The following is a 26,476-nucleotide window of genomic DNA, read 5'->3' as shown; positions in this document are numbered from 1 at the left end:
TACCTTTATTTTAGTGTAAGTATATTCTCTGGAATTACGCATAAGAAATACGATTGTTTATCGTTATCTTTGGATTTTGTTTAAAATACATGGGAAGAGCTCCTCGAAAAGAATCATTTTAAATTGCAACACTAGGGAAGAAAGGCAATTTTTTTTTAACTGCCACACACTGACTATCATTTATGCTGTTCATAAAATTATCTGTGGAGTACGACTCACGTATGACTTCCAATTTGTAGGTTGCGTTGATGTGTCCTGCTTGGTTAGACACCTGACACGTGTACTTCCCACTGTGTTCTGGGGTCAGGCTCTTGAGACTCAAAGTCCACTTCTTCTTCCTGTCCTCCTCCGCGCCGCCATTTTCGTCATTGCCGTAGTGCAACGGCCGTCCGTCCTTAAACCACACAATATCGGGCCGAGGGTTGCCGCTGGCTGCGCACTTGAGACGCACGGAGCTACCCTCTGGCCGGGCAATGACGCGCTTCCTCATCTTGGCTGGCTGGGTGAAGCGCGGACGCACTGAGGGGGGCAAACACAGGCAAGGGTGAACCAAGTGGGGACTGAAATAATGAAATCCCTGCCCAAAGTTTTTTTTTAGCGTGGAGACAAATCCTGTCAAATTATATATATTATAAACACTGACATTGGCTGTACAGGGATCCAACACCTCGTATAAGGCGGTCGAGTATCCCATACACCCCACACAACAATCCAAAGGATACAGTCAAAAACCTTGGCTTTGCCGGAACCCATTAGCTAAATAATGCGTCCCACAGACTAAAAAGGCCCGAGAGGAGTTCGTCAGCTTTTCGGCCTCTTTTGCCGCAGACAGATTTAGGATTTAAAGCAAATAGTTTATACACCAAAAAATTATTTCTTCAAGTAAATATTACAAACACTGCATTAATATCTGAGATGGTTTCCCAAGTTGAGAAAAGGTCAAGAATTCCCTAGATTTTGCATCTCCCTGCAGCCACACATGAAAACTTCTTGTTATTGCAGTACCGTGTAAACAAGCAGGCGGAAAGAGTTATGTGACACGTTCTTATAAATGGCTCTCCACTGGGTGGGATCGCACAACAAACATTCCCGAAAAGGCTTTCAAGTTTTGCCCCCTTTGTCCCTGTCAGCTCGTGGAGGAACGCTACCGGGCTGCCCGAAACGATCTCAACCAGAAGGCGGGAGGAGGAGGAGCTGCGTATTTAGACATAAATCCAAGAGGGAAAACATGCGAAAAGAGCTCCAAACGATTCAAATGCAAATAAAACACAGCGAGAAGCAATGGATTGATGTTGCAGAACATGAATTAAATCAAAGGGGAGGTGAGCAAGGAGCAGATGGAAAGGGAGGTTCACGGCGAGGTCAGAAATAAAACATGTGTTTGAGTGATTACGTCATCATAAGAAGGCATATGGCCTAAATAATTACACATCTAGAAAGCATTTGTTACGGCCTTTAATTCGACATATGACTTGATGAGGACCGAGGCAAATATATTTTGGGCATTTTCACTCGTAAACTTTGACCTTAGTACATTAATGTCATAGGCAATTAGAAATAAAAACGACACAGCCAAGCAAGTGAGCTACTTGCTAATGCAATCGAGTTTTGAGACAGTTTTTTGGGGTTTGATTAAATTGATTGTTGCAGCTATTGACTGTTGAGCTCAGCCTTTACAGTTTGGCAACAGACAAATAAAATATACATACCAAAAACACACACAAGGGCAAAAACATTCTAATGTATTGAGAGCATTCCTAAATAATGGATGGGAAGGAATATTGAGAAGAAGTCTTTAATCTAAATATTTCAGCCCATCCCCAGAAGCATTATAGGGAGCAAAGTTATGCGAAAGATGTTTTTTTTTTTTTTTTTGTCATTACCTAGCTTCCCCGCCAGTTCTGGAACATATTCTGTGTTTGCTGATCCGGCTTGGGAATCATCTGGAATGACAGAAAAACAAACAATATAATATAAATACTTAACATTTTGAGTACGTTAATACATTTTGACAACAAGCAATAAAAATCTTAATTTCATCAATTCTAACACGTCATCATTTTGTTCATTCTGTACAGCATACAAAAAGAAACATTTAAAAAATGTATATTTTTTAAAACAAAAAAATTAAGTGGAAAAAGTAGGTCGAAGTCAAAGCTCAGATCGATAACAGTATAATATATTGAGTGCTTGATTTCCACACACATACATTTATGTGTAAAAAATAAACCACATTGAGAAACTACAGATATAATAGTAAATATTACAAAAACATTTTAAATCTCACACCAGATACCAAAATTAAGAAGAAAAAAAACTAAATAACATTAATAGTAAACTATTTCCTGTAACGAAACAATAAAAGCAGGATGTACAAATAAAAATGAGGAAAACAAAACCAAGTAAAAGCAGAAAAGTAAGTTGCAGTTGAGGAATCATTGGTTACTAGAAGAACAAATACTCTCACACACACACTCACACGTATACACACAGTGTGTCCAGCAGCTGCTTGCACGCCTGGAAACATGAATACCAACTCTCCAGTGAGTATGTGTGTGTATATGTGTGTGTGTGTGTGTGTGTGTGTGTGTGTGTGTGTCCAGGGGGCCAGTATTTTCCTAAAGGGTCATGTCCTTCCAGGATTTAATATAGAGACACTGGATATGTGGACACAACCTCTGTATGAATGTGTGTGCATGTGTGAGTTTGCCTGCGTGCGTGTCGGCGGTCTCAGCGCAGGAGCCAAGGGCAGCCACCATGACGCGACTTAGCGGCCTCACACAGAACCACCAGACACAAACAGCAAACATTTGGACTTATTTGTTTTATGGAACTGAAACATGCGTGCTCGAAAAGGCAACCTAAGGTCAGCAGGCCCCAAGGCGCACACTGCCGAATAATAGTAACATTAATGATAGGGTCTTAGCAATAAATGCTCAGGCCCAAATGATAAAAACGATGAAGAACCCTAGGCAATTTCAAGAGGACCTACGCACTTCGCATCACATGCTCAGGCGTTTCACTTCCTGGTTAGACATCCAACCACCGAAACTCATATTTCACATCCTCGTTGCGCATGATAGGAGCAGAGAAAAGTGCGATGTCATCAAGAAGACGACAAAGTGGTGCTAAGCAGTAAGACGTGGGCAGCTTTTCCTAAAGCGCGAAAGTTTTTACAACGCAAACTTGTGCTTCGCCAGCATGTGAGCGGATGAGTGGGTGTGTGTTTTCAGGTGAGCTCACGTCAACATGAGCCTATAAATCCTCATCTAATCAATTTTCCACGCCTTTTTACTTATGTATGAGCACATCTCCTGTAGACTAAACAATATGCTTTAGAAGAAACATTCAAGGGGTTTTTGTGACGGTGTGTGTTAAACTTGAAGCAGCAGAGTTTTGTATTTCCTGAAGCCGGTCGTACCAAGGTTTGATCGGATGCCACGAAGGAACTCAAAGCACTAATTATGTCCACCTGTGTGCTTGTGTGCGCGCACATGACATCATCAACACGGCGTCAAGTACCAGCAAGAGATCTCAAATTCCCGCCTCACTCCCTCCAAATTTGAAATGATTTCCATTTGTGATGGTAAGTTCACCACACTCCCCTGCTTTGGGGGCTGCAGCATACCCTGGAGAGTTAGAACAAAATTAGCAAGTTGCACGAGAGACATAAAATCGGTGATGACATTCCTATCATAATACAAAAAAGTCTCAAGGATCCACTCCGAGAAATGAACAGGACACCGGTTTAGTCTCGAGCTGTCAAAATAAATCAAATTATAAACGAATCAACAACTATTAAGAATAGAGTAATTGTCTGAAGCCGTTTTTCTATATTGAAGCTGAGAAACAATTTGTCAGCCCCTCAAAAGTAATTGTTTTTTTTTTGTTTGTTTTTTTTAGTCATTCATTAAAACAGACCATCTTTTCAGTTAAATCAATACATTTGAAAACATGTGTTTTCACTTCAGAAAAAAATAACTGCACCTGTAGCTGAATCAATTTCAAAAAGGTTGTCGAGTACAATATTCATCCCTTCTGAGCGTTATGAGGAAATTGTTTATTTAACGAAATAATACCAAATAAACTATAATTGGTTGATAAGCAGTAAATGGGGAAACATGTTTTGAAATACATTTCCGTGCAAAGTAAATATTTCATCTGATTAGTCAATGGAATAATCAATTCTAAAAGTATTTGATAATACGGCGTTGTGGGGCAGTAAGAGAAAACCTAGAGGACCCATAAATGACCAGGAAGTCTGTTTTTTTTTGCTTTGGAACACTGATTTTCAAAGTTTCAAAAAATCTGAGAAATTTGCCCAAACGCCCGATCGACATGAACTCGGATGGATTTCATCATAACGGCACATGAAAAAAAATCTAAAGGATTGTCATTTTAGTTTGATGAAGGCTTTAATGCTCAAGTGTGCCTCGATGGGAAACTCTTATCCAATAAAGATTTGGGCAGAGCATAGGGTCAAGTTTCATGATTTAGAAAAATCACCACAAAGAAGGAACAGATTATTTGAAGTAAAACTATACTGTAAATCTCAATCTGCTTTCCTTGCGTCTGACCCCGACGTACCCGTAACAAGGCATGAAAAGAAAAATATTCCCTCTCGGGGAAGGATAAAATATCCTTGTCCGTTACCGGGTGCTCGTGTTTCAGTGGCCCTTCCTGAAAAAAGTGTTAAGAAAGAAAGACCTGCATTGTTTCCATGTAACAAACCTTTTATTCTCTCGTCCGCGTGAGATTGTGCAAATACACACGGGTGATTAACGAGCAACACTTTTATGGCAGACTCCGGATCTGTTTTCCATCACTTACTCACTCGTCTCATTTCGCTCGCTTGAGCCAACTTCGGCTCGTTTACGCTTGGCCGAGACGTAGCGATAATATTTGCAAGTACGTGTGTGCAGGAGTTGTGTGTAACCGCCGTACCGTAATGTGCGTGTAATCACATTTATGGAATGCGTAAAAGAATAGAAGCGAAACAAAAGGCGCATGAAGTGATCTGTAATTGTGGTCTTCAAGTCTTAAACAAAACCTCAAGCAAGTTGCGTTGGATTCAAAATCAACAAGACTCACGTAAACATCGATCCGAGTAAAATTCCTCGCATGGCGATTCCTCGAAATGATCGTCAAACCTTGATGCCATTGTTCGCCAATGTTAGACGGCATAGGTAAAGGAGCTTCACAAGTTTTGGATTGCTGCTTCCAGTTGGGGTTACTGTGAGTGAACTTCAGCACCCGAGTTCAACAAAGTACAAGCCCAGCATATCCTCAAAATAAGTGTTTCAAATAAAAAATGCCAACTTCCTGTTAAGTTTGCATTGGATTTTGAGACTTTTTCATGCAGCCTGTCATGATGGACATGTCCACAAAGTCCATGTTGATTCATGAACCTGCTGTAAGGGGATAATTTTGAAATTTGTGCGAGGGGCCTAATCGACCTTGTTACTACTGACCAAGAGGACAAACTCACCTGTGTAAATCAGTCAAGAAAAACTGCTTTATTCTGATCATATGGATTTCAGGGTTGCAGGAGGTCAAGTGAGGCCTACAATGAAGCATTTTTTTCCTTTTAAATGTTTTAGAGTTGGTCTCATGACAAGTACGTGTATTCAGAAACAGCATCTTTTATTATTTTCTATGTGGATTATGTAAAATTTGATCGGTGGGATTTAAAATGTCTTCCAATTCTGGAAGATCCACAAATGATGATCAGTGGAGTTGGCGTTGGAGTGTAACTTTTTAAATTTGTAAATGGCCAAGCTAAGCCACAAAATGCCTGCGTCAAACCAAAATGTTCAATGTCCTTCAACTGATGGACTTTTTAGGTGCGTGTGTGTGTGTTGAACCCACCCCCACCCACCCAAAATAAATACATTTTTACCAGGATACATGCACTTGCAAAAATTGGCTTGTTTTGGCATGTTGAGGGCCCCCGAAAGAGATTATTCAGTCCACAAGAATGATAATAAAAACAGTCATTCTAAGAGAACCCAAAATATGATTACCCACGTCATGCAATTACTTCATGTCCGCTACTCAGGATGGCTAATAGGTGGTGTGTAAGTGTGTGCATGTGTAAGTCTTGTTAACACATGCTTATTATGTCATTACTGGCAAACAATACCGAGGCCTTGATTCTTTAACTTGGCAGACCAACATTGTTCAGCTAAATGGAACACATACTACTGGGACTATATATGAAATATGACATATGCCAGGCATTTTGTGCATATTTCCTTGTAAGCTTTCAAAGGACGCTGAAGATAGTGTTCCACGTACATACATGGTACCATTGGAAGAATATTCCATTGTATTTAATAGAGTGGTAAATCCGATGCAAACATTTTATAAAGCTATAATCTTTTCATGGCCGTAAGAGATTGACGCTACTGTTTGAAGGAAGGCAAACACTGTACTTAATTTATCAGTCTCTTAAAGAGTTATCTTAAAGAGTTATTCCGTCATGATTAAAATAGTATTTGGGGGCATTGTTCGCTGAGTATAATGTACAGAGGATCTGTGGCTGAAGTTCACATGCACTTTTTTGTATGTGCAAATTAGTGCCCTTGGTGCCCATTACTGTGCATGTTACGGGGGTGAAGAGGATGCACTGATTTTATGTACATATATTTAGACTTTAGCACCAACCTCAAACCACACGGCACTATAAAAACTCATGTCACGTCCCAAAAATAGATTATGTCGCCGGGATCAAAGAGATTCTGCACCCTCAAAGTGATGCCTCCCTTTTCCCATTGGAAAGGTGCTAATTTCTTCATATATATATATATATATATATATATATATATATATATATATATATATATATATATATATGAAGAAATTAGCACCTCCCTAAAAGGGCCTGATGTGTGTTATTACAGTGCACTTGTTTTTAAGCATGCAACTGCATCTTATTCTAGTTCCACGTCTGCATAGATGCCATCTGTCTTATGGAAGTGTGCATGTGTGCCAGGTGCCGCCAGTGTAACTCAAGCGCACATCAAGGCAGCGGCGTGCTCTGATGAATCAAACAATTTTTCACGTCGCAGCCACGCGCACGCCGTCTTTGAAGCACACATACACTGCCGTACAGTCGGCTCAACTCCTCATCAACGCCCCATTCCTCACTCCTGCTCTCCTTCACTGTAGCTCCTCTAAGCCTCATGGCAGCCCCCCTAATCAACAGTACATGCCAAAATTTCCCACATCCCTTTTAACGTCATCCCTCACTACTTTTCTATGCTGTGTTTGAGGAAAAATACAGGCGATTATTGTCACATGTAGGACACCTTTCAGTGCTTTGCAGAATAGGGTCGATCTCAGTTGTATAAAAGAGCAATTTTTGGAACAGCACACTGCGCTTGTGCCGCGACCATGTTACCTTTGCACAAAAACATGATCGGTAGAGTATACCTTTGGGAGACAAAAGTTAGACGAGTTTAATATCCTACGCTATGTAAAAACTCGGGAGACCATTGTTCCAGGTAGGATACCGGTCAGTACTTTGGCAGAATTTTCCTGAGGTTCCTTCGATGTTTCCATAGGTAGGTCTCTTGGCAGGCTCTCTGACCATTATGGATGCTACAGAATTAAGATTTTGTGACACAGTGGTTCGGTAAAAAGGTGGAGCACGCCCCTGCAGTTTTTGGTGGTACTGCAACAATTGGTTGGTAAATGTTAAAGGACAAAAAGATTCTTAGACAAGCGGTGGAGTAGCAGAAGAAAAAGAACGGGGGTTGCTCTTTGATGGACGCTGACAAAAGTTTGTAAAACTTCAAACGGGGTCCTTTCTTTCATCACTCTGCACTCCTCACCCTCTTCTCCAGCTTCATCTTCTTGGCTAATTGTCCACTGGAACTGCCTCAGTGGAGGAGCAAGGCAGCCTACACAATAAAATCAGAACACTCAAACCCTGCACTAATGAGGAGAAAACTCCTTAGGAGGATGAGAGACTCTGTCAAGAGGGAGGACCTGTTTTTGAGTGTGTGTGTGTGTGTGCCTGTGTATGTGTGCGCCAGAGCGAAACGAAGTGGACCTCTGTTAACAGCAAACACCTAAACATTTTGTTGATTTTCTTCTTAACGGCATGCATTATATCTTAAAAACAAGCACATTAAAAACAAGCCAAGTGATTTGCAGGTTAGGTTTAAGAGCAAATTAAACTGTGACTGTAAAATATGTGTTCATTTAAAAATAATCTTTTTAATTGCATGACTTATAGCACAGGTGTTGAACTCCAGTCCTCAAGGGCCAACATCCTGCATGTTTTCCATGTTTTACTCTCCAACACAACTGACTCAAATGATTAAGATTATTTTCAAGATCCTACAAAGTGTTTTGGGAAAAACACTTTCATGTTCCAATGGTGTGCGTTGTCTACTAATCCCTCACTTTCATCCACTTTGATTACAATTTGAACCTTTTGGCTGCTGGAAAATGAAACTTAAGACCTTAATGAAGCTGTTTTTGTAGAAATCCTCAAATGGACATTATAAAAGAAAAATCTATTTTTGTCAATATAAAAAAAAATGTGTGTCATGTTCTCTATTACATTTGAGAAGCTTTTACTTTTTGTACTTTGTTTCCGCCAAAAATATACCTCAGGGCTATTCCACGAAAGAGGTTCAGCTGAGGGATTTGTTGCGTGTGTGCGTGTGCATGCGTGTGTGTCACTAACAATGGCTTAACACATCTAATCCTCCAGGCTGCATAATAGCGACTAAGCTGTCTATTCAAATGTACATGCTCTGATCAGACACACAACCCCATTCCACATCTTTGTCTTCCTTTTTTTGGGGGGTTTTCTTCCCTTTATTCATCTTCCATTTTGTTTACTTGTAAAAGAAGAAAAGAAGTACCACAGAACATCTGCTGAACATTTCTAACCCGACTATATTTGAGCATAAAAACAAAGTGTGGGTGAGTAAGCAACTGTTGTGCCACTGAGCAGTGTACAGATGTGATCATCAAACTTTGCCGCCATGCTCCGACCGCACAGAATGCGAAGAACTCAAACCCAATTTAGCATCTTCAGTCTTTCTAGTATATGTGGTTTAACTTTGGAGCAATCTGACACAAACTCGGACAGACGGTGATCTGTCATCTTCAGGGGACTTCTGGAAAGTGCACACAAAAAGTGACGAAAAATGGCACATTTGAACAAAACGCTAGACTTTCTGAGTTTTTTCAGATATTTTGAGACTTTCTAGTTGGTCTATTTATAATAAATATGACTACCAACTTTGATATGGTTCAGTGAAACTGGCTTTACAGGCTGAATGATAAAAAACCAAACTAAGGATTTGCTGAATTTTGCAGCGTTTCACGAGCTTCTCCTCGATCCTTTCATTCTCATTCATCTCTTTTTAGTGGGAGGAAGTTTTAGTTGAGAGGTCTTGAGAAAGTGCACAACAAATGAATTTGCGAAGGACTGGAAGGTATGTGGCTGAGGGTGCTCAAGTATCTTCTCTCATTTGTGGCTCTCTTAAGAATGCTAGAAGGTGGACGGAGATGAAGATGCCCTTCTAACGACCACCTTGAGTGTCTCCTTCAAAGCAATTGGTCAAAATTTTATAATGGTTTATGATTGAAAATTTCAAATCAAATGCTGTTGCGTTGCCGTGTTGTCACTCAACCAGAAAAGTATCTGTATTGGTATCAATTATTCAGCCAATCAATTCTCCTGAGCTATTGCCGCTAAGCCATACATAATATGGTCTTAATGCTGTCTTAAACTTTCCCGACATCCTGGGGACGACTCTTTAACCATATCCTCTTTCTCCACTTGTTCTAACCTGAATTGATCCATTCCTTTACCTCCTTCATTCAAAGTATTTAACGCATTTATTTTGTCTTACTTCAACTAATCTTCATCCCTCCTCTTTCTGGGGCAGACTCCACATGTCTAAATGTTTCTTCATCTGCTCCCTGCAGTTTACAAAGTCATCTGCAAAGATCGTGGTCTATGAGGATTACAGTTTAACCTCATGTCAGCCTCTCACCGTGGGACAAATAAAGGTTAGCTTAGATTATTCATCCTAACAGGAAGTTACTCATCCCTGATGCAGTCACATCTCGACCTTGAAATCCTTGGTCACAAGCACAAAACATTTTATCACAGAGGTGTCCAAACTTTTTTCCCCGAGGGCCACATGTAGTAAAACAGAAACACACAAGTTTTTTTTAACTTAAAAAAAAAAAGTAACACAAAGGATAAATAAAGCAAGCAATTACACCTTGCCGATAATGCAGATAGGTTTTCACAAAACCAGGCTAATGTCGCAGAGATTAGTTTTGAGTTTTGAGAAATCCATTTTGGGATTTCTACAAAAACAACAACTTAATACTTCTTAATTCTTACGTAGTGCACGAAGCATTTCAACTGCTAAATGTTACAACAATTCCCACTATAAGGTTTCCTACTGTATTTGCAGTGTTTGGATAGTGACAGTATGTTGATGTTCCGGACGTGTCCCAGCTCGAACCGTCCATGCTTTGTACTATTCACCTGATGACATCTCCTGCGGAAGCTGAAAAGGAAAAAAAATCCATTCTTGACCTCTTTTCTTCTTTTCTCCCTGCCATGCCTGGAGTCTCTGTTAGTGGAGGTGAAACGAGGCAGAACCAAAGGATGTGGGACAGACAGGCGTGAAATGGAAGCCTGAGCCCCCTCATCCACCCATGGAAGCGTGTTGAGTCAAAACGTCCACATGTATGTGACAGTGTGCTATCAACCAACTTTGCCTCCATTCCACTTGCGAAAACATCTTTTGAAATGCGACTCGGCTTGCAGACTTTGTTTCATAAGAGCCAGCATGTTTACATCTCGCCGTCGTCACTGTGGCTCCAGGATTTCCGCCCGCGGACACCGTCTTTGACCCGATATAGGGGCCTCGTGCCAATTCTGACACCAAGACTGCAACTATATTAGCTGATACCAATTTCACCCTGAGCTGCTGCCAGGGTTGGTTAGGAGCTGGAGTCAAAATTGCCACAAGAACCACTTGAGGCTGGATAAATTGATGCTAGATAGGCATCAAATCTTTGCAGGTTCAGGTGGAAGGAACCAAGCCAAAAACCAAGATGAGAAAAAAAAAATTAAGAATCAAGACAACAGCCAGACAAACTAAGTCAAATATCTGTCAAAAGCAGTCAATAACCAGGAGCCAAGTAAAAGAATAAAAGTCAAGTTAAAATAGTCAGAACCATGTCAAGAATCAAGTAAAAACAAACAAACAAAAAGGTCAAACTGGATAAGGAACATGTTAAGAACAAGATAAAAGCCTGGCGAAAGATTAAAAAAAAAGAAAAACCACAAAAAAACAAACAAGCAAAAAAACAATTTAAAAAAAACACACCATGACAAAAACCAAATGAAGAATGTCAAGAATCACTCAAAATCCATGAAAAAAAAATGGTTAAGAACTAAGTAAAAATAAATGTAAAAAAAAGGCAAGGATCAGTCAAGAATCACGTCTAGAACCAAGAAGTCTAAAACTCACATCGAGCTCCACAAATACCACATCAGCCCAGTCCTGGTCTTCATGTGCCTCGACACAAGTCCAGTATAAATTCACGAAATATCTACTGCAGCTTCCTTGCCTTTTGTAACCAAAACCTAAATTTGTGCTTAGCCGAGGCAATGACAATCAATGCCATACTGTAGTTACAGTAACACTTACTGTAAATATACATGACAAAATTAAAGTGTGTGTGTGTGTGTGTGTAAGGCCTCAAGCAGTTAAACAAATGCGTTTGCCCGCTGCATTTTTTTGCCATTAGTGAGGCAGCACTGCATGTAACCTGAGCACAAGAATTTTGCTATACATACTAAATACACACGCACACACACACATGCAGTAGAGAGTGGTCCAGATGGTCCACTCAGCTTGTTAAGAGGTGAGTGTGTGACAAAGTGAGGTCGGGTTATTTGAGCTGCTTTCTACACACGAGGTAATCACATACACTTATATGTTTGTGTAAGTCATTATAAACATATATCTGTGTGTGTGTGTGTGAGCATCACAAGTAGAGCCGCACAAGCATGTGTGCGTGTGTGTGTGTGTGTGTGAGACTCAAAGCAATTAGCTTGCAAACCTTGGCCACTTCTACATCCTTTCCAGACAGGCAGCAGATATTTCAATTAAAAATGAAGAAACTTGAGAGTAGGGGCAAAAAGAAAAATGGATAAAGGAGGTAGATAACTGAGGAAGAATGGAAGTGGAGACAGTGGGACAGAAGGTCTAAAAACCTGAACATTTGCTGGGTGGTGGATGAAGAGAAACGGAAGGAGGTGTAAAAGAAAGTGATTCGGAGGATTGATAGATATGTTTGAGGGATCGAAGACAGAGGTAAATAGCAATGAGATCTTGATAACCTGAAGAATTGGAAGGAATGCGTCAGGAGGAATGGTCTTTATTAGGTTGAAGGAACTAGACACTAGCCTGAGATGCACATTATATCTTGGTTTTGAAATAAGCACCAGAACTTGTTAGTGAGGTGTTGTTTTTTTGTCCGACCCAATCCACCTAGTGAATGAACAAAAACATACTGTACATAGAGCACATATGGGGACTAAAGACCTGGATAATAGAGTCATGATTGACAAGGAACAAGGGAACTGAGAGGAGAAGGAACTGAAAAGGGACAGGAAATGGAGGGATTGAAAGAAAAAACAAAAAAGAGATGATAGCAGAAGAAGGGACAAAGGAACTGGATTACTGAGGAAGTTTGGACATAGGTACACAGGGACAAAAAGACAAAAATGTAGATCGTAAAGATGTGGAGCGCTGATCTTCATCTGCAACCTGATCGCACATGTTGGATTTTTTTGTCCTGTGAACAGCTGCAGTCTGACTTGGGACGGCTTCGGCTGGAAAAATCATAAAGCTCTAACTGAAGACCAAGGTAACGGTTCTTTGGGGGACCTGCAGTGTATTCTCAGGGCTTCTTTTTTTCACGCGTTATCTTACAGCCTCAATCCAAAATCGAAATCATTTCTCCTCTTGTGGTTGCACTGATTATGGTCAAATTCTTCTCAAACGGAGAAGGTCGGTATGACTTCTCTTGTCTTTAAGTCAGGATGAAGACTTTTAGCATTCATGTCGCAATAATTAAAAGCACATGTTACAGATCAGCTGCTAAATCATCGCACGCCACACACGCGCCAAGCTGCTTCCTCCCATTTTTTTTCCCCCGCACCATTTCCCATCGCCAATCCAGACACATTTCACCATTGTCAACACGTCTACACGGGACTAGTTTGCATTCATCACCATTTACTTGACAAGGGAAGTTTTTTTGTGGAATGCTGTTCATACACATGGCAAACCATAAAAAAAACCCTGTTACAATAATCCTACCCAGAATTCTGTGTCCAGTTTGGAGAAAAGCTCAGTAATTCTAAAGACGTTATTCAGGTGGTTATCTGGTATAAAATAACACTATATAATAGTACACGTATACACTAAATAACAAAGCTGGAAAATCTAATAGATGTTGAAATTACAACTGAACATTAAAGAGCTGACACTGAGCTGAAATGTTGTGCAAATAATTAAATTGATGAATTAGAGAATTGAAGTTGGAATGTTTTTTTTTTCCCCCATGAAAATGAATTTTGTGAATGAAATGACTGGAATTTTACTTTACAATTTGGGGAACTTGAGGAATGTGCGGATTGTTAGAATAGTTTCCAAAATGTTCTGAATGAGCTAAACAGTTTGCAGTTAGAATGTAAACATAAGAAACTTTGTAGTTGAATGCAACATTCACTTGAATGTTACTTTGAAGTGGAAAATGCTGAATTGTGGGAAAAGTGGGAATTTTTGGAATGTGGGTAACACTGGTGCCGCAGATGTCCTAAATATTCTCTTCAGTATTCACAAAACAAGAGCCCGCCATGTTTCCAACTGCACACATACTTCCAACAAAAATGCCTCTCAAGCCAAGTGCGGTATAGCAGCAGACATCTAGATGCGAAACTTATTATGAGTCACTCACGTTAATCATACGATATGATTGATGAGAGCTACAATGTGATCTGAATGAATTCTTTCCATTTGTGACAAGATACCATTCACACAAACTATTAAGCCATTAAATTCAGTCCAAAAATGTGTTTTCAATGGAAAGATGAGAAACGACAACCAATGAGCAGCCAAGACAGACAGAAAGCAGCTGTACACCAACATGGCAGCTGTTGTCCCACTGAAACTCCCCAACACCCACTACCAAAAACACACACACACACACACACACACACACACAGAACGTGTGAATGGGTTGTGCCATTTGCAGCTAAGATGTTTACATCATTGATTCCCAATCAGTGTGCCTCGGCACATCTAATTTCAATTAAGTGGTCCAAAAATTAGCATGTGCTACAAATAAATGCATGCCATTTATCTATGCTAGTATGGTGGTCGAAGTATAGTACTAAGTAGAATAACTCAGTGTTTTTTTAAATGTAAAACTATATCTTAGCTCAATAAAGTTCGTAAAATTCTAAGCAAGAGTACAGTAATCATTACATATGAATACAAAAGTGAATTTAAAATGTTCTCGCTCACCACTTCAAACGTCAGGGTGATAAAAATACACGATAATAAAAAAATAGATACATATAGCACCATTAATGAGATCAATTGTACCAAAAAACATTACAACAGAAAAAAAAAGGAACACAATGGCACAGCCAACTAGAACAGACCAACTTGACTTATTTTTTTGGGGGGGGTAAATCAAATCAATAGAAAAGCTGGTATGTGTGTGCTGACTCTTATTTAACACAGCCACAGCCACTAGCATCTTTTTCAACAGAGTAGCAAGTGAGATTAAAAGTCACAACAGTGGTGGGAAAAGTTTGAAAAAGATTTATCTTGGTCTATTTTTTTAAATGAAAAAAGCCTCCCATTTGAACAGGGCTGTTTATAATTTCAAAGTCTACTGCGCACTGCTGTTTGTGTGTGATTTGCTTCAGACACGGCAATTAAAAATGCAAGACATGACGTCTGCTCGGCGGTGACATCATCGCTGGGACGCGCCCACAACACGACATGATGCAACACTAATGTTCGGGCAACATAACCGCACAAGTTGAGCCCAAAGCCCTGTCATTGTTGAAATTTTTCCAAGAAACCCCTCATAATCCCACATCCAATTAAACATAGCAAACATGTGCCACAGAGATTAAAATATTGCTAATGTTTGGAAGTGTTGATAAACACATCCCAATCTCCAGGTTCCCTTCCACTCACCGATGATGATGAGGGTGTAGTTGATGCTGACGCTGCCGAATCCGTTGGTGGCCTTGCAGACGTACGCGCCACCGTCGTCCGCCTCCACCTCCTTGATGCGCAGAGCGTGCTGCAGCACCCGGAAGCGCGTCCAACCGCTGTTGATGTGGCGACCGCCCTTGGTCCACATGATGAGAGGTGGCGGGTCGGCTTCTACCGGGCATGGCAGCTGGACTGTACGGCCGAGGCGCACACTCTGCCGGTGGGACACGCGTGCCGACACCCTGGGCGGACCTGGAGGTTACATAATTGAAACATCTACATTAACTTCAATTAGTACTTGACAGAACTTTATGTGTTAGCCTTGGATGCTCTGAACGCACTGCAGCACGGAGTTCCACAGGGTTCAATTTTTGGGCCTGGGCTGTTTTCATTGCATTTGCTGCCCTTGGGTTCTATCTCAAATAAACTTTTAAATTTCTTCCATTGCTATGCGGTTTACCATCAAGGAAAAACGTTTACCTTTTATAAAAAAAAGTAAGCGTTTTTAAATTTTGACAAATAGCATTTGGATCATTTTCTTATTCAACAAGGGGCCGATAAATCACATTGTTCAGTGAATGCATGTAATTTATCTTTCATGAGATAGGCATGTCTGAACTTGCACTACATTGCCGTTTTTTTCTTATCCCAGTTTGTTTCTTTTATTTTAAGCAATCTGGATGATACCTAATGGGATACAACCCAAAAAACCTAAGACGACTGACTATACTTTAGTAATGGTGGATAAATGCACAAATAATATCAAAGCCCAAATCTACGTATGTCAATGTACCAAAACCTAGGAAAAAAACAATTTCTCCCGAGATTTTATTGTACCCATAAAACCTGCTCCCACAAAATGACGAAAAATCGAGTGAGTCCACTCTACTTGGCCCGTGTCCTGTAGGGGGAGCCGACGTAAAATTGCGTACAGTGGCTTACAAAAAATTCAAAGAGAATTGAACAAATGGTGGAATCTTAAGGAGTGAGAGCGTAGGGCTGGGGGGAAAAAGAAAAAAAAGGGAATGAAATACAGCAGCAGAGCAGAGGACAGGAAGAGAAGGAAGCAGGGGAGGTTGGGTGGCGTCTTCTCACGACTTCTTCAACAATGGCCGACCACGCTGACATATATTGCCGACTAAAAAAAGCATCCAAGCTGGGACTCAATCATCACCAAACTCTCACTGCTTTCCAAAATAGCTCAGTGTGGGTGTGTGTCACAATATTAATGAGCAAATACAGTGTATACCTGGCTTTAGCTAATGCTAACTTTAAAGTTCCGCTCACTGCTTTCCTGTTTTTTTTTCCTACAGCCCTCTACGTCACTCCCATTCGCTTTACCATCTTCTATCATGCTTCCAACAGATTGAAATCTCATTCCCACCGACAGCCCCCCATGCCTTAACCGCCCCCGCCCGACTCCCCCCTTAAACGACATGACCCTCATGAGACTCTTCCTCCATATAACTCCCCTCATCCCGCTCATTCACACTCTCCTTCTCTGGCCGAGTCGTATATCAGCGCTTTATCGCGCCGGAGTGATTTATACACGTACACCCTCACAAACACACAGACACACACTAAAGCTTCGCCGGGGCAGGACCTCTTGGTGAACCGCCCCGTTTTGGACAGTTAACCTCTCCCATTAGTGAAGACTAGAGCCGCAGCCGCCTCGAGGGAATCTGATGCCCTCCCACTTTCTGCTCCAGTGTACATACTGGAACGTTTCAGGCAGTGATATATTTCATTTTCAAAGAAAAAAAAGAGAGTGTATTTTTATTTTAAATGATCTTATCTCTCTTTAACATTTAAAACATTTATTTTTGAAAAAATGTCTTGATACACTTACCTGCTTTGACTGTCCTTAAACAATGCCAGACCAAGAATTTCTTTGACGCACCACTCCACATTGGATTTTTCCAATGTTGAATTTTACATTTAAGATTTTATCTCAAAAAGCGTATTATTTACCGAGTAATACGTTTTACCAACATCTTTTGTAACTGTGTGAGTTCAGGAAATGAAATAAAGGTGCAGTTGCCTTTTACAACTTTCCAGTCTGTTTAGTCCATTTTGGTTTTATATTCCTTTTCCATGTGACATCCTGCAGCACCTTAAATGATGTTTGTGCTTCAGCAAGCGCCTGCGTAATGTGTGTATGTGTGTATACACATCTGTTTTTATGCGATATTGTACAGCTTGGCGGCAGAAGTGCTATTGTCACTTCCTTGCATTTTGTTAGCCTTTTAGCATAGTTGCCCATGTTGGTAATGTTTTTGAAAACAAGACAAAGCACAGCAAACTAAACTCCATTAAAACTGTGAATTACCAAGACCTGAATGACTGAGTCAGAGTATGTAGTTCTATGTAGAATAAATATATATTAAAAAAACGCGATCTTAGCAGCACAATACAACATTTTTTAAATCAATATTGTGACAATATGTTAAAAATGACCCAAGCAATGATTTTACTAGGCCAACAATCTAATAATAAAAGTATAAAAATACAATGACTGCAAATAAATGATTAAAAAATAGTAACATATATGAACGATTGCATTAAATATACAAAAAAAAAAGGTTTGACATTTAGTCCTCGACTATCTGACAATGTCCTTTTATCTTGGGATGGAATTGAAGTCTGAGAAATCAGCGGGTGAATGAATGGAGCTACATGGTGGCCCAATTCCCCAGTTACACCAGCAGCCATTACAGTTAAAGGACAGTGTAAAACAATCTAATTCGTTTTTTTGTTTGTTTTAAACACAAAATTCAATCCAATAATTCATAATTTCGTGAAACCCTTACATTGTGGCTGGTATGATCAGTATGTCATCTTATTGCCACTTATCACTGAATGAGTTATAGTGCAACAATGGCCAACCCTTTGAATAATTTCCGGCTCTGCTCTTTGTGCTGATCTCCCAGTTGTTGCTGTTTGCCTGTTGCAAAGTGGCCATAGATGGAAATAAAATTTAAAAAAATAAAATAAATGTTACCAATGTTCTCATTGCGCTAAAATAACGACGAAAGACAGCTGACTTGGAAGGTTCCGGAGGGTCCATCAAAGCACTGCTGTTGTTGGCTGGGAAACCAGACGGGAGTATTGTTTTTTTCTTTTTCTTTTTTCTGCACGTGTATGTCAAGGAAAAAGGACAACTTTCAAACTATCAGACCGGAACATTAAGTCAGGCACAATTTGTCTGTTTGGGAGTTTGCACGACTGCGATTGGCTGGCTTCCAGTTTATGGTTTACCCCGCTTCTCCCCCAAAATAAGCTGGGATCGGCTCCAGCACATCCATGACCCTAGTGTTGATAAGTACGTGAACTAGGCGAGCACCACATTAGGGAGAGATGAGGAGTTCAAAAGAACACTTGGAATAATTTAGATCATTTGAATCTACTGGGATTTTCCACCTCTGTTATAGAGTGGTGTTGTTTGTATGCTGCAGACTCTATTTACTGCCACCTAGAGTATGCAACAATATCGTCAGACTGCACGGGAAAGCCGCGCCAACTGTTAAGTTAACGAAGTGCTGTAACAAGAAAGGCACTTCTGTCTGTGAGGAAAAGAGTACTTAACTTACCGTTTCTGTTAATTATGTCATAAAGTGAAATGCCTGAGGCCCATAATTTAGTTTCATCCTTGTACGACAGTTAATAATGTCATTGTAAGTATTAATGGGAAGGCAGAATTGTTCAATACAGCTCACATATTGGAAGCTATGAAGATTGCAAAAGTGTATCTAATGAAGTTTCCAGTAAGTGTGCATCTGTATATACTGGACGCATGCACACACATTTGTGCATTATCTTTTGTGCGTTAAGTTGTGTCATTAAGTTGTTTCCTTAAAAAAAAAAAAAAAAACACCCACACGCCTATGTTGAGTGACAGCCACGCATTAAGTTGTCTCCTAAAACACACACACAGGTTAACTGCTACTTGTTAGTCCATTATGACGGCGAACATAAGGCCTGAGGGGGAGAGGATGTGCATGTGTGTGTGAGTGTGTGTGTGTATATATGCATGTGTAGGCGTGCTGTTATCCCGCTTACACTAAAACACACAGCCCGAATGGCTAACACCTCACGCAAGTACAAAATTGGTTTCCAGCTCGAATGGCATCTTATAGCGTGCCAGTCTGTCATACCTGTCTTATTACACAGAAGGCAAGGGGATGTGAGAATGAGACTATTCACAAGCTGAATGGATTGGAAATAGACTATAATTTAAGCAATCACGTCACACAGTCTCTTGCCTGTGTCATTGGCGTCTTATCACACAGCCAAACTATTTACTGAGTTACTGTGTGCTTTAATCTTTTGTGTATGGCTACTCCCTGTGTCTGCGCATCAGTTTGCATCTGTGTCAAATCAAAGCCTACATTCTTCCACTTGTGTCCAACCATGGGCTCCTCACTTAGCTCATTCGACCTGTGTGACACCTCAGCATATGTGCTAGTTTATCCGAAATGCTTTTACTGTGACAATCAACCACACTTTGTTTCACCTATGTCAAATTATCAGCTTCTTGTCTGCCATGTTCCACTTGTTTAAAACGATCGGCTGCTTGCTGGCGGCAAGGGTGAAAAATGAATCAAAAAGAGGGGATATCACAAGTTAGGGAAAATTTCAAACCGAAAAAAAAAAGACAAAAATAATATTTAATTTTTGCAGTGGAAAAGGCATAACCCAGCAAAGACCGTCTTGACATAAGGCTACATTTATACTCTGTTTTTTGTAAAAATCCAGCCAAATTGCGACTTTGTCCTGAGATTGACTTGTACTAAAAAAAATACAGTACTCAAATAGTTGATGGAACAGTCAATTGGATAAGTAATTTTAAAATGTTACTGACAGTTCTACTACCTTGGACTATTTGAGAGAAATCACTCCGTTTTTTTCTTTTTTGATGTACCTGTTGCCTGATTAATTTTACTTGTGTCTTACCATCAGCTGTAAATGGTTCCACCAGAACATTTAGCAATCGCTTACAATATTTCTACCTCTGTCCTACAGTCATTTCCTGTTTGCTACTGTTTCACCTGAATATTAAAATGAGCTCCTCGCCTGTTTTACTTTATCTGAGTACAACAATCTTCCCCCTGCCTTTCTCCATCCACCATTGCCTAACCACCAGCTCTTCACCAATCTCATTGGACCTAAAGATCCCTGTACTGTACATACCTTAATGCATCAATCAGCGTATGCACTGTAGTAATCTATCCTAACTGTAGCTAAAGATCAGCTTGACCTTTCCACCTGTGTCTAAGTATCCTGTCTGTAGTGGTCCCCTCGCTGGCTTAGAAGTTGAATTCTGGATATGGAACCTGTTTAGTGCATCCTGTCAGTGCGTCTACAGACAAGAATGTGTTTGTAGCGGTCGCGCCGACCTTCAACTTCCAATTGCAATCAGAGCATCCTACGGCAAGCGGACGCCTGTGTACAGACTTCAATAGCGTTCCAAATAGAAAGTATCCAGTCGTAGCTAGTCGTAGACTGCTTTTAACTGTGTATAGGTTTTTGTGTGTGTGTTATCAAGCTAGTGTGTTTGGTTTGCATGAGTGAGTGAGTGTGTTGCTGTCCTCGACCTGACGTTTATCAGTTTTTCTGGAGGCAGACGCTATTACTCATTAACACAAGTGATAGTGCACACACATACACAAGTGCAAATTCACATAGCACCATATGGTACACGAGCATACGCACACACCCACACAACTTGTAAACACTCACACACTAGTACATACCACACACATGTGCAAATGCACACACACGCACTTGCACACACACATTAATACACAAGCAAAAAGTACAGTATTCCCTCGCCACTTTGTGCTTCACCTTCTGCTGCTTTGGTGCTTCGCTATTTTATTTTCCAAAAGACCGCCACTTTACAGCAGGACCTATCTAATATACTGAAATAACACTACCAGCACACTCAGGCTGTTAGTGGCACTCGCCACGCTCTGATGCACTATGTTGGAAAAGAAAATACATTTTGTGTCCAAAAAGAGACATATGCCTGTTCGGCCTCCGTACAATGGTTAGGAGATCATTGGGCATGGGAAAGATGTCTGATGTTGTTACCATTTTATTTCACATGTTGATATAATGGGGTGATGCATACAATGTAGTGTGGTAGCTGAGGTCAATAATCATCAAGGAATAAACTGAGATTTAAACAACAATAACAACAAAAAAGACTTGTTTTGTATAAGGTTATTGTCAATTTTTCTAAAGCCCAGATTAAGCCTAAATGTGTGGGGAAAGTTATTATTGTTCACAGAATTGTATTTACTACTTTTTTGTCAACCTTAAAAGAACAACTACTACAAGACTCAGGTCTGTGTGACTGTGTAAGGAAGATTTTGTTATGTTTTTTAAATAATGACAGGAAATTTGCAGGAATACATTAAAGGGGGTGATGGTGATTCACTGTACTAGTAAATCTTACTTATTCACCTGTGTGAGTGTGCACGCACATGTGTGTAATACGTGTGTGCATCTGGGTGTCTAAGAGTGTTTTCTGGTTGACTGGGTGGGGAGATGGACATTCCAAGCATGCACCCAACAAAAACACACACACGCAAACCCACCACACACACTTACACACACACACACCTACACCATGCCCACCTCCCACATTCCTTGAAAATCCTGAGCTGTGACTAAGTGCATTTGTTGATCTGCATGTGTCTTGTCCTAATCTGTGACTGAGCCCCAACCTCTAGGTGTTCTCAGTGTCTTGCTGAGGCTAAAAGCATACAAACAAAGAGTGGCTCTTTCGTCTTATGAAGTGTCACATCAGATGATGGCTTCCTCTCATCTTTACATCCCCCACCTCCAACTGTGCACGTATTAGACTCGTCATCCTGAACCATACTACATGTACACTCTATGTCAATAACAGTCTTCTGAATAATCAGTGGATGCAAACACATTCACCCAAACATGCACACACACGCACACACACACAAATCAGTCATCAGGTCACTTCTATTTGTCAATGCACTAATGTATCTGCTTCAAATCTCTTTTTGAGATGCAAAGTTATTTCAGAATGCATGAACATTTCTGCATTACAAATGTGGATGAGAAAAACTTAAAAGCACTCAGCTTTGAAGTTTGGCTTATTTCATGATGAACTCTTGGGGATACAGTGCATCGTAGTAGACACGATAGCAACACTGGACACCAAAAAATGCCATATTTGAATTGATGATCATCTTAACTTGGAAACTCTCCTATTCCATGTAGCAGCATGATTTATTGAACAAGTCTACTGGGAATTCAAACACAAATGTGGTCAAAATGATTCATAACATGGAGTTCAAGTGAAATTTTGGAGGATATTTGTTGATGACGGTTTCCAAATGCATGTTTTTGCATTGTACAATCTGACTCAACAGCTTTGCTGATCCCCCCTAGCCCGCCTTTTGCCTTGTCTAAAAGTCGCCACAAAGAACCCGCTAATGCGCATAAGTGGCCGTGGAGATTACGTCCACAGAAGAATGAATGAAGGCTGGAAAAAGAATGGGGTCATTGTGTCTCACAGTGACAACAACGCCGCCAGTACAACACGGGGATTACAAGCAAATGATAATGAGCCCAGCACTGTGTGATGGGCTAATCATTAACACGGATCAAACACCATGTCCACCACTACTACAAGCATGCTTCTTCTGCTGCACATCTGCTCAACTTAGTAATTAATCAACCAATTGACAACGAGCCAAGTAAGAAATGCCCATCCAATGAACTGAGTAGCTAGCAAGCCAACCAAGCATATCAACTACCAGAATAAATGACAACCCAAACAAGGAGCAACTACCAGTAACTGGGTTCAAAAAATTACCCAAGGCATATTTTCTTGCCCTGAATGCCCACCCGTTATTTCGTGTAAATGTCAGTAAAACTGTCAAGCCAGTCCCAACAGCAATTGTAAATGTGCCACATGACAGATCTTGCTACAGACCAACAAAACACACAAGACACAACAATCTAACGGACCAAGTAACAAGCCTACCAAGCAACTATGCGACTACTCCACCACTGTGACAAGACAATTAAAAAACTTACCAACAAAAACAACCAAACCACCACGCAGCAAATAAACCTAAGAAGCTATTTCTAATCGAGAATGCAAACAACCATATTTATTTGTACAACGTTATCATAGCCTTACTTTATTGATTCGCTAGGAAAATTACCTTATCCTTATGGAGAGACACGTCGCGTCCATTCTGGATCAAGTTACCATACGATGTTTCCTTGCACTTAAAAATCCTCTACAAACTCCAGTCCTCGAAGGCCACTATCCTGCACCTTTTCTCTCAACCACAACTGATTCAAATGATTGCGATCGAATTCAAATTCCTGCAGAGCTTGCCAATAAGCTAATAATTTGAGTCAGGTGTGACAGGAATTCGACACGTATGCTCCATACTGTATTTTGAAATTATATAAGATCAAGACAAACCGTTATTTTATTTTTTTATAACCTTTTTTCGATTGATATCTTCCTTTGTAGTGTGGCTGGGTTCTCGCAAGCGTGATGGAGCCTCCAGTTCAGCTTCCGCTCCCAAATATGGTTTCATGACCTAAAATATTGTGCGTCAATTGAAATTTGGAATTTTGCAACGATTGCAATAATTGACCTATCGATCAAAGCAATGCAACTTAGCACATGAAAGGAATTTTATGGTGAGGTGACCAAGGAAATAAAAAGGGTTTGGTGGCTGGATATGGCGCCAACAGAGCTGTGGCCTCTGCGGGCCCACCAGCATACACCCACCCCCACATCTCTCACACTACTCTCACATTCCCCCCGTGGTGTGGATTCCACATCAGCAGCTGGCACTGAAGCTGCGAGGGTAAAGGGAAAAAGGATTTTGGGGGGTGGGGCTGGGATGGCGAAGGAGGTTTGCACATGTCAGCCATGCTGTGCCACAACAATGACAAGCAGCTTCTAATTCTGTCAGCCACGACTTATATTTGACTTGAGGTTTGGTCTTTACGGGAACACAACCGTACTGCAGCGTGACTGCTTAGCGACAAACAAAACCCCACAAGAAGCTTACGGCAGACATGGCTCTTAATAAGTGAATCAATAGGGTTGGATTAGAGTCCTTACGAGGAAGTTAAATTGAAGACACTTTTTCAAGCTGCTTTGGTCAAATTTAGGACTAATGATTAGCTAAAAAGGCAGATGGGCTCAATAATTTAAAAATCTCACATTTCACAGTGGTAACACAGACAGGTTATACTGTATATATTAATGCAAAACTCTATAGCTAATAAATTACATTAATAAAATTAATATAATTTCTAATCATTTAATTAATTAGCCTTACCCTAACAAAATCCGATTCCAAGAAACCCAAAACCCATACTGTAAAAGAAAGAAAAAAAAAAAAGTCTGAACTTGTAGAGTCCACCAAAATGGTCCCCACAAACAATAAAACCCAGGACTTAGTCCCTATCATGCAGCAAAAAACAAGGGCACGCACACACGCACTGAAACCACAAAACTATTGACATTTTGTCGAGACTTGTCAAGTGATTTTTGCTTTTGTGTGTGTTGTCCAGTGGAGGGAGAGAGAGGACTACACATATAAATACATGCACAGACAGGAGAACATACTTGTTGTAAACTTATGGGACAAAACTAGTGGGATCAGTAGTTCTCAAAGTGGGGTTTTTGTGTATCTGTAAGCTATAAGCTTGGAAACACATGCACAGGGCCTGTTGTGGGTAATGTGGTTTTTGGGGGTTATGAGGTTGGGACAGAGTAGGTGGGAATACAGAAATTTTTATACTGCTCCATTGTTTTTTAGAATATCTGTCACAACTTAAAGCAGCAGCCGCTAATGTTCATGTTCATAGTTGACATCACGAGCCTCCTAAAAATATCAGTTGAATTCAACATCTACGTTTCCGCTGTATATTTGTATGGAAGTGTGAAAAAAACTAACGTGTAGCGGAAAAACGGCAGCAAACTTCAAAAGAAGTCAGAGGGCTAATGTAAAAAGCAAATGTTGGCCCCTTGGACCTCAACAGCTGCCATCCAAATGTGTGTGACACAATTTTGACTTTTATTTAAAAGATCCCATTTGCTACTGATCACGACTAATGATCTTGAAGGCTGTGGAGCAAGACCACAATTCGTGAGCGATATTTGACACAATAAGTGCTTTTCGTTTCCCTCTTTCTGCACAGCACACTTGAATAGGCTTTCTTGAACCCGCTACTGAAAGAGGGTGACCTAATGGTTAGTACCTCGGCCAACAGAGTTATGATTAAGAAAATAGACATTGTTAAAAAATATGATTTTAAAAAAGCTTGTAAATACTGCAAATGTTTGATTCTGATTTAAATGGTGCCACCTTTGCCTTAATTTTAAGCCAGGAATATAAACCCTGCACTGTGTCAGAAGGCGAGTCGTTCCCTTATAAATTGGACAACTATCCAGCTGAGACGGTCAGTGTGAAAGGGGTTTTCCTGGTCATTTGGCCTCTTGTTTGTTTTCTCCCGCTGTTCTGCGTCCTTCCTGGCTTCTAGCGTCACTTCCTGCCTGCCTCCCTTTCACGAAGAAGAAGGAAATGCCCGGCAAACATCCCAAACAGCTTAATCTGATCTACTCATCTATGGCCCCTGTGTTTACTTTTAGTCTCGTGGCTGCACGCCGCCTGGCTGAATGCCCCTTTGTTGCGGCGAGAAAAATCACCAATGGCAAAATCTTGGTGGCTGCTCCTTGGTGGTAAGCGTCTACGTGTGTGCAGCGGAACCTCGTTTGATTTTTTTACTGAGGGATTTCTCACCTTTTTCGGTCCAGTGACTACTTAGAGGGGAGAAACCTTTCCAGTCCTAATGCCAGTTAAACATAAGTAGGCTATGTGAGTAAAAAAATATTTAATGTAATTTTCAAATCGAGGACTCGAAAAGTGCTTCACACAGTTAATAGTAACAAAACCATTTAGTTAATGAAAGAAAAACTAATCTTATCAAAGTTATACAACAATCATTTTATTACAAAAACTATTGTGAGTTCCCAATAATGATTTATATTATATTACTTACATATAAGGAGAGTCCATCGTCTTAGCAAGGAAAAGTAAGGATTTTGTGCACACTCCTGGTTATAATTAACATTGTCTTGTCTCAAGTGGGCC

The 26,476-nt window shown here is 40.4% G+C and overlaps 1 protein-coding gene across 1 annotated transcript in view; it reads right to left on the bottom strand.

Moving 5' to 3' along the window:
* Positions 1-26,476, bottom strand: part of fgfrl1a (fibroblast growth factor receptor like 1a) — a 32,767-nt gene that overhangs the window by 4,124 nt on the left and 2,167 nt on the right. The window contains exons 3-5 of the mRNA XM_088432232.1: positions 15,279-15,551; positions 1,884-1,943; positions 220-519 (exon numbers count right to left, since the gene is read on the bottom strand). Of these exons, the coding sequence (XP_088288358.1) occupies positions 220-519; positions 1,884-1,943; positions 15,279-15,551 (633 nt within the window). The remainder of the gene's footprint in view (positions 1-219; positions 520-1,883; positions 1,944-15,278; positions 15,552-26,476) is intronic.

The sequence above is a fragment of the Hippichthys cyanospilos genome, chromosome 13 (assembly GCF_059441005.1).
Source record: "Hippichthys cyanospilos isolate Australia breed blue-spotted pipefish chromosome 13, RoL_Hcya_1.0, whole genome shotgun sequence".
Taxonomy (NCBI): domain Eukaryota; kingdom Metazoa; phylum Chordata; class Actinopteri; order Syngnathiformes; family Syngnathidae; genus Hippichthys; species Hippichthys cyanospilos.
The sequence above is the reverse complement of the archived record's forward strand: the minus strand, read 5'-3'. Positions and strand labels throughout refer to the sequence as shown.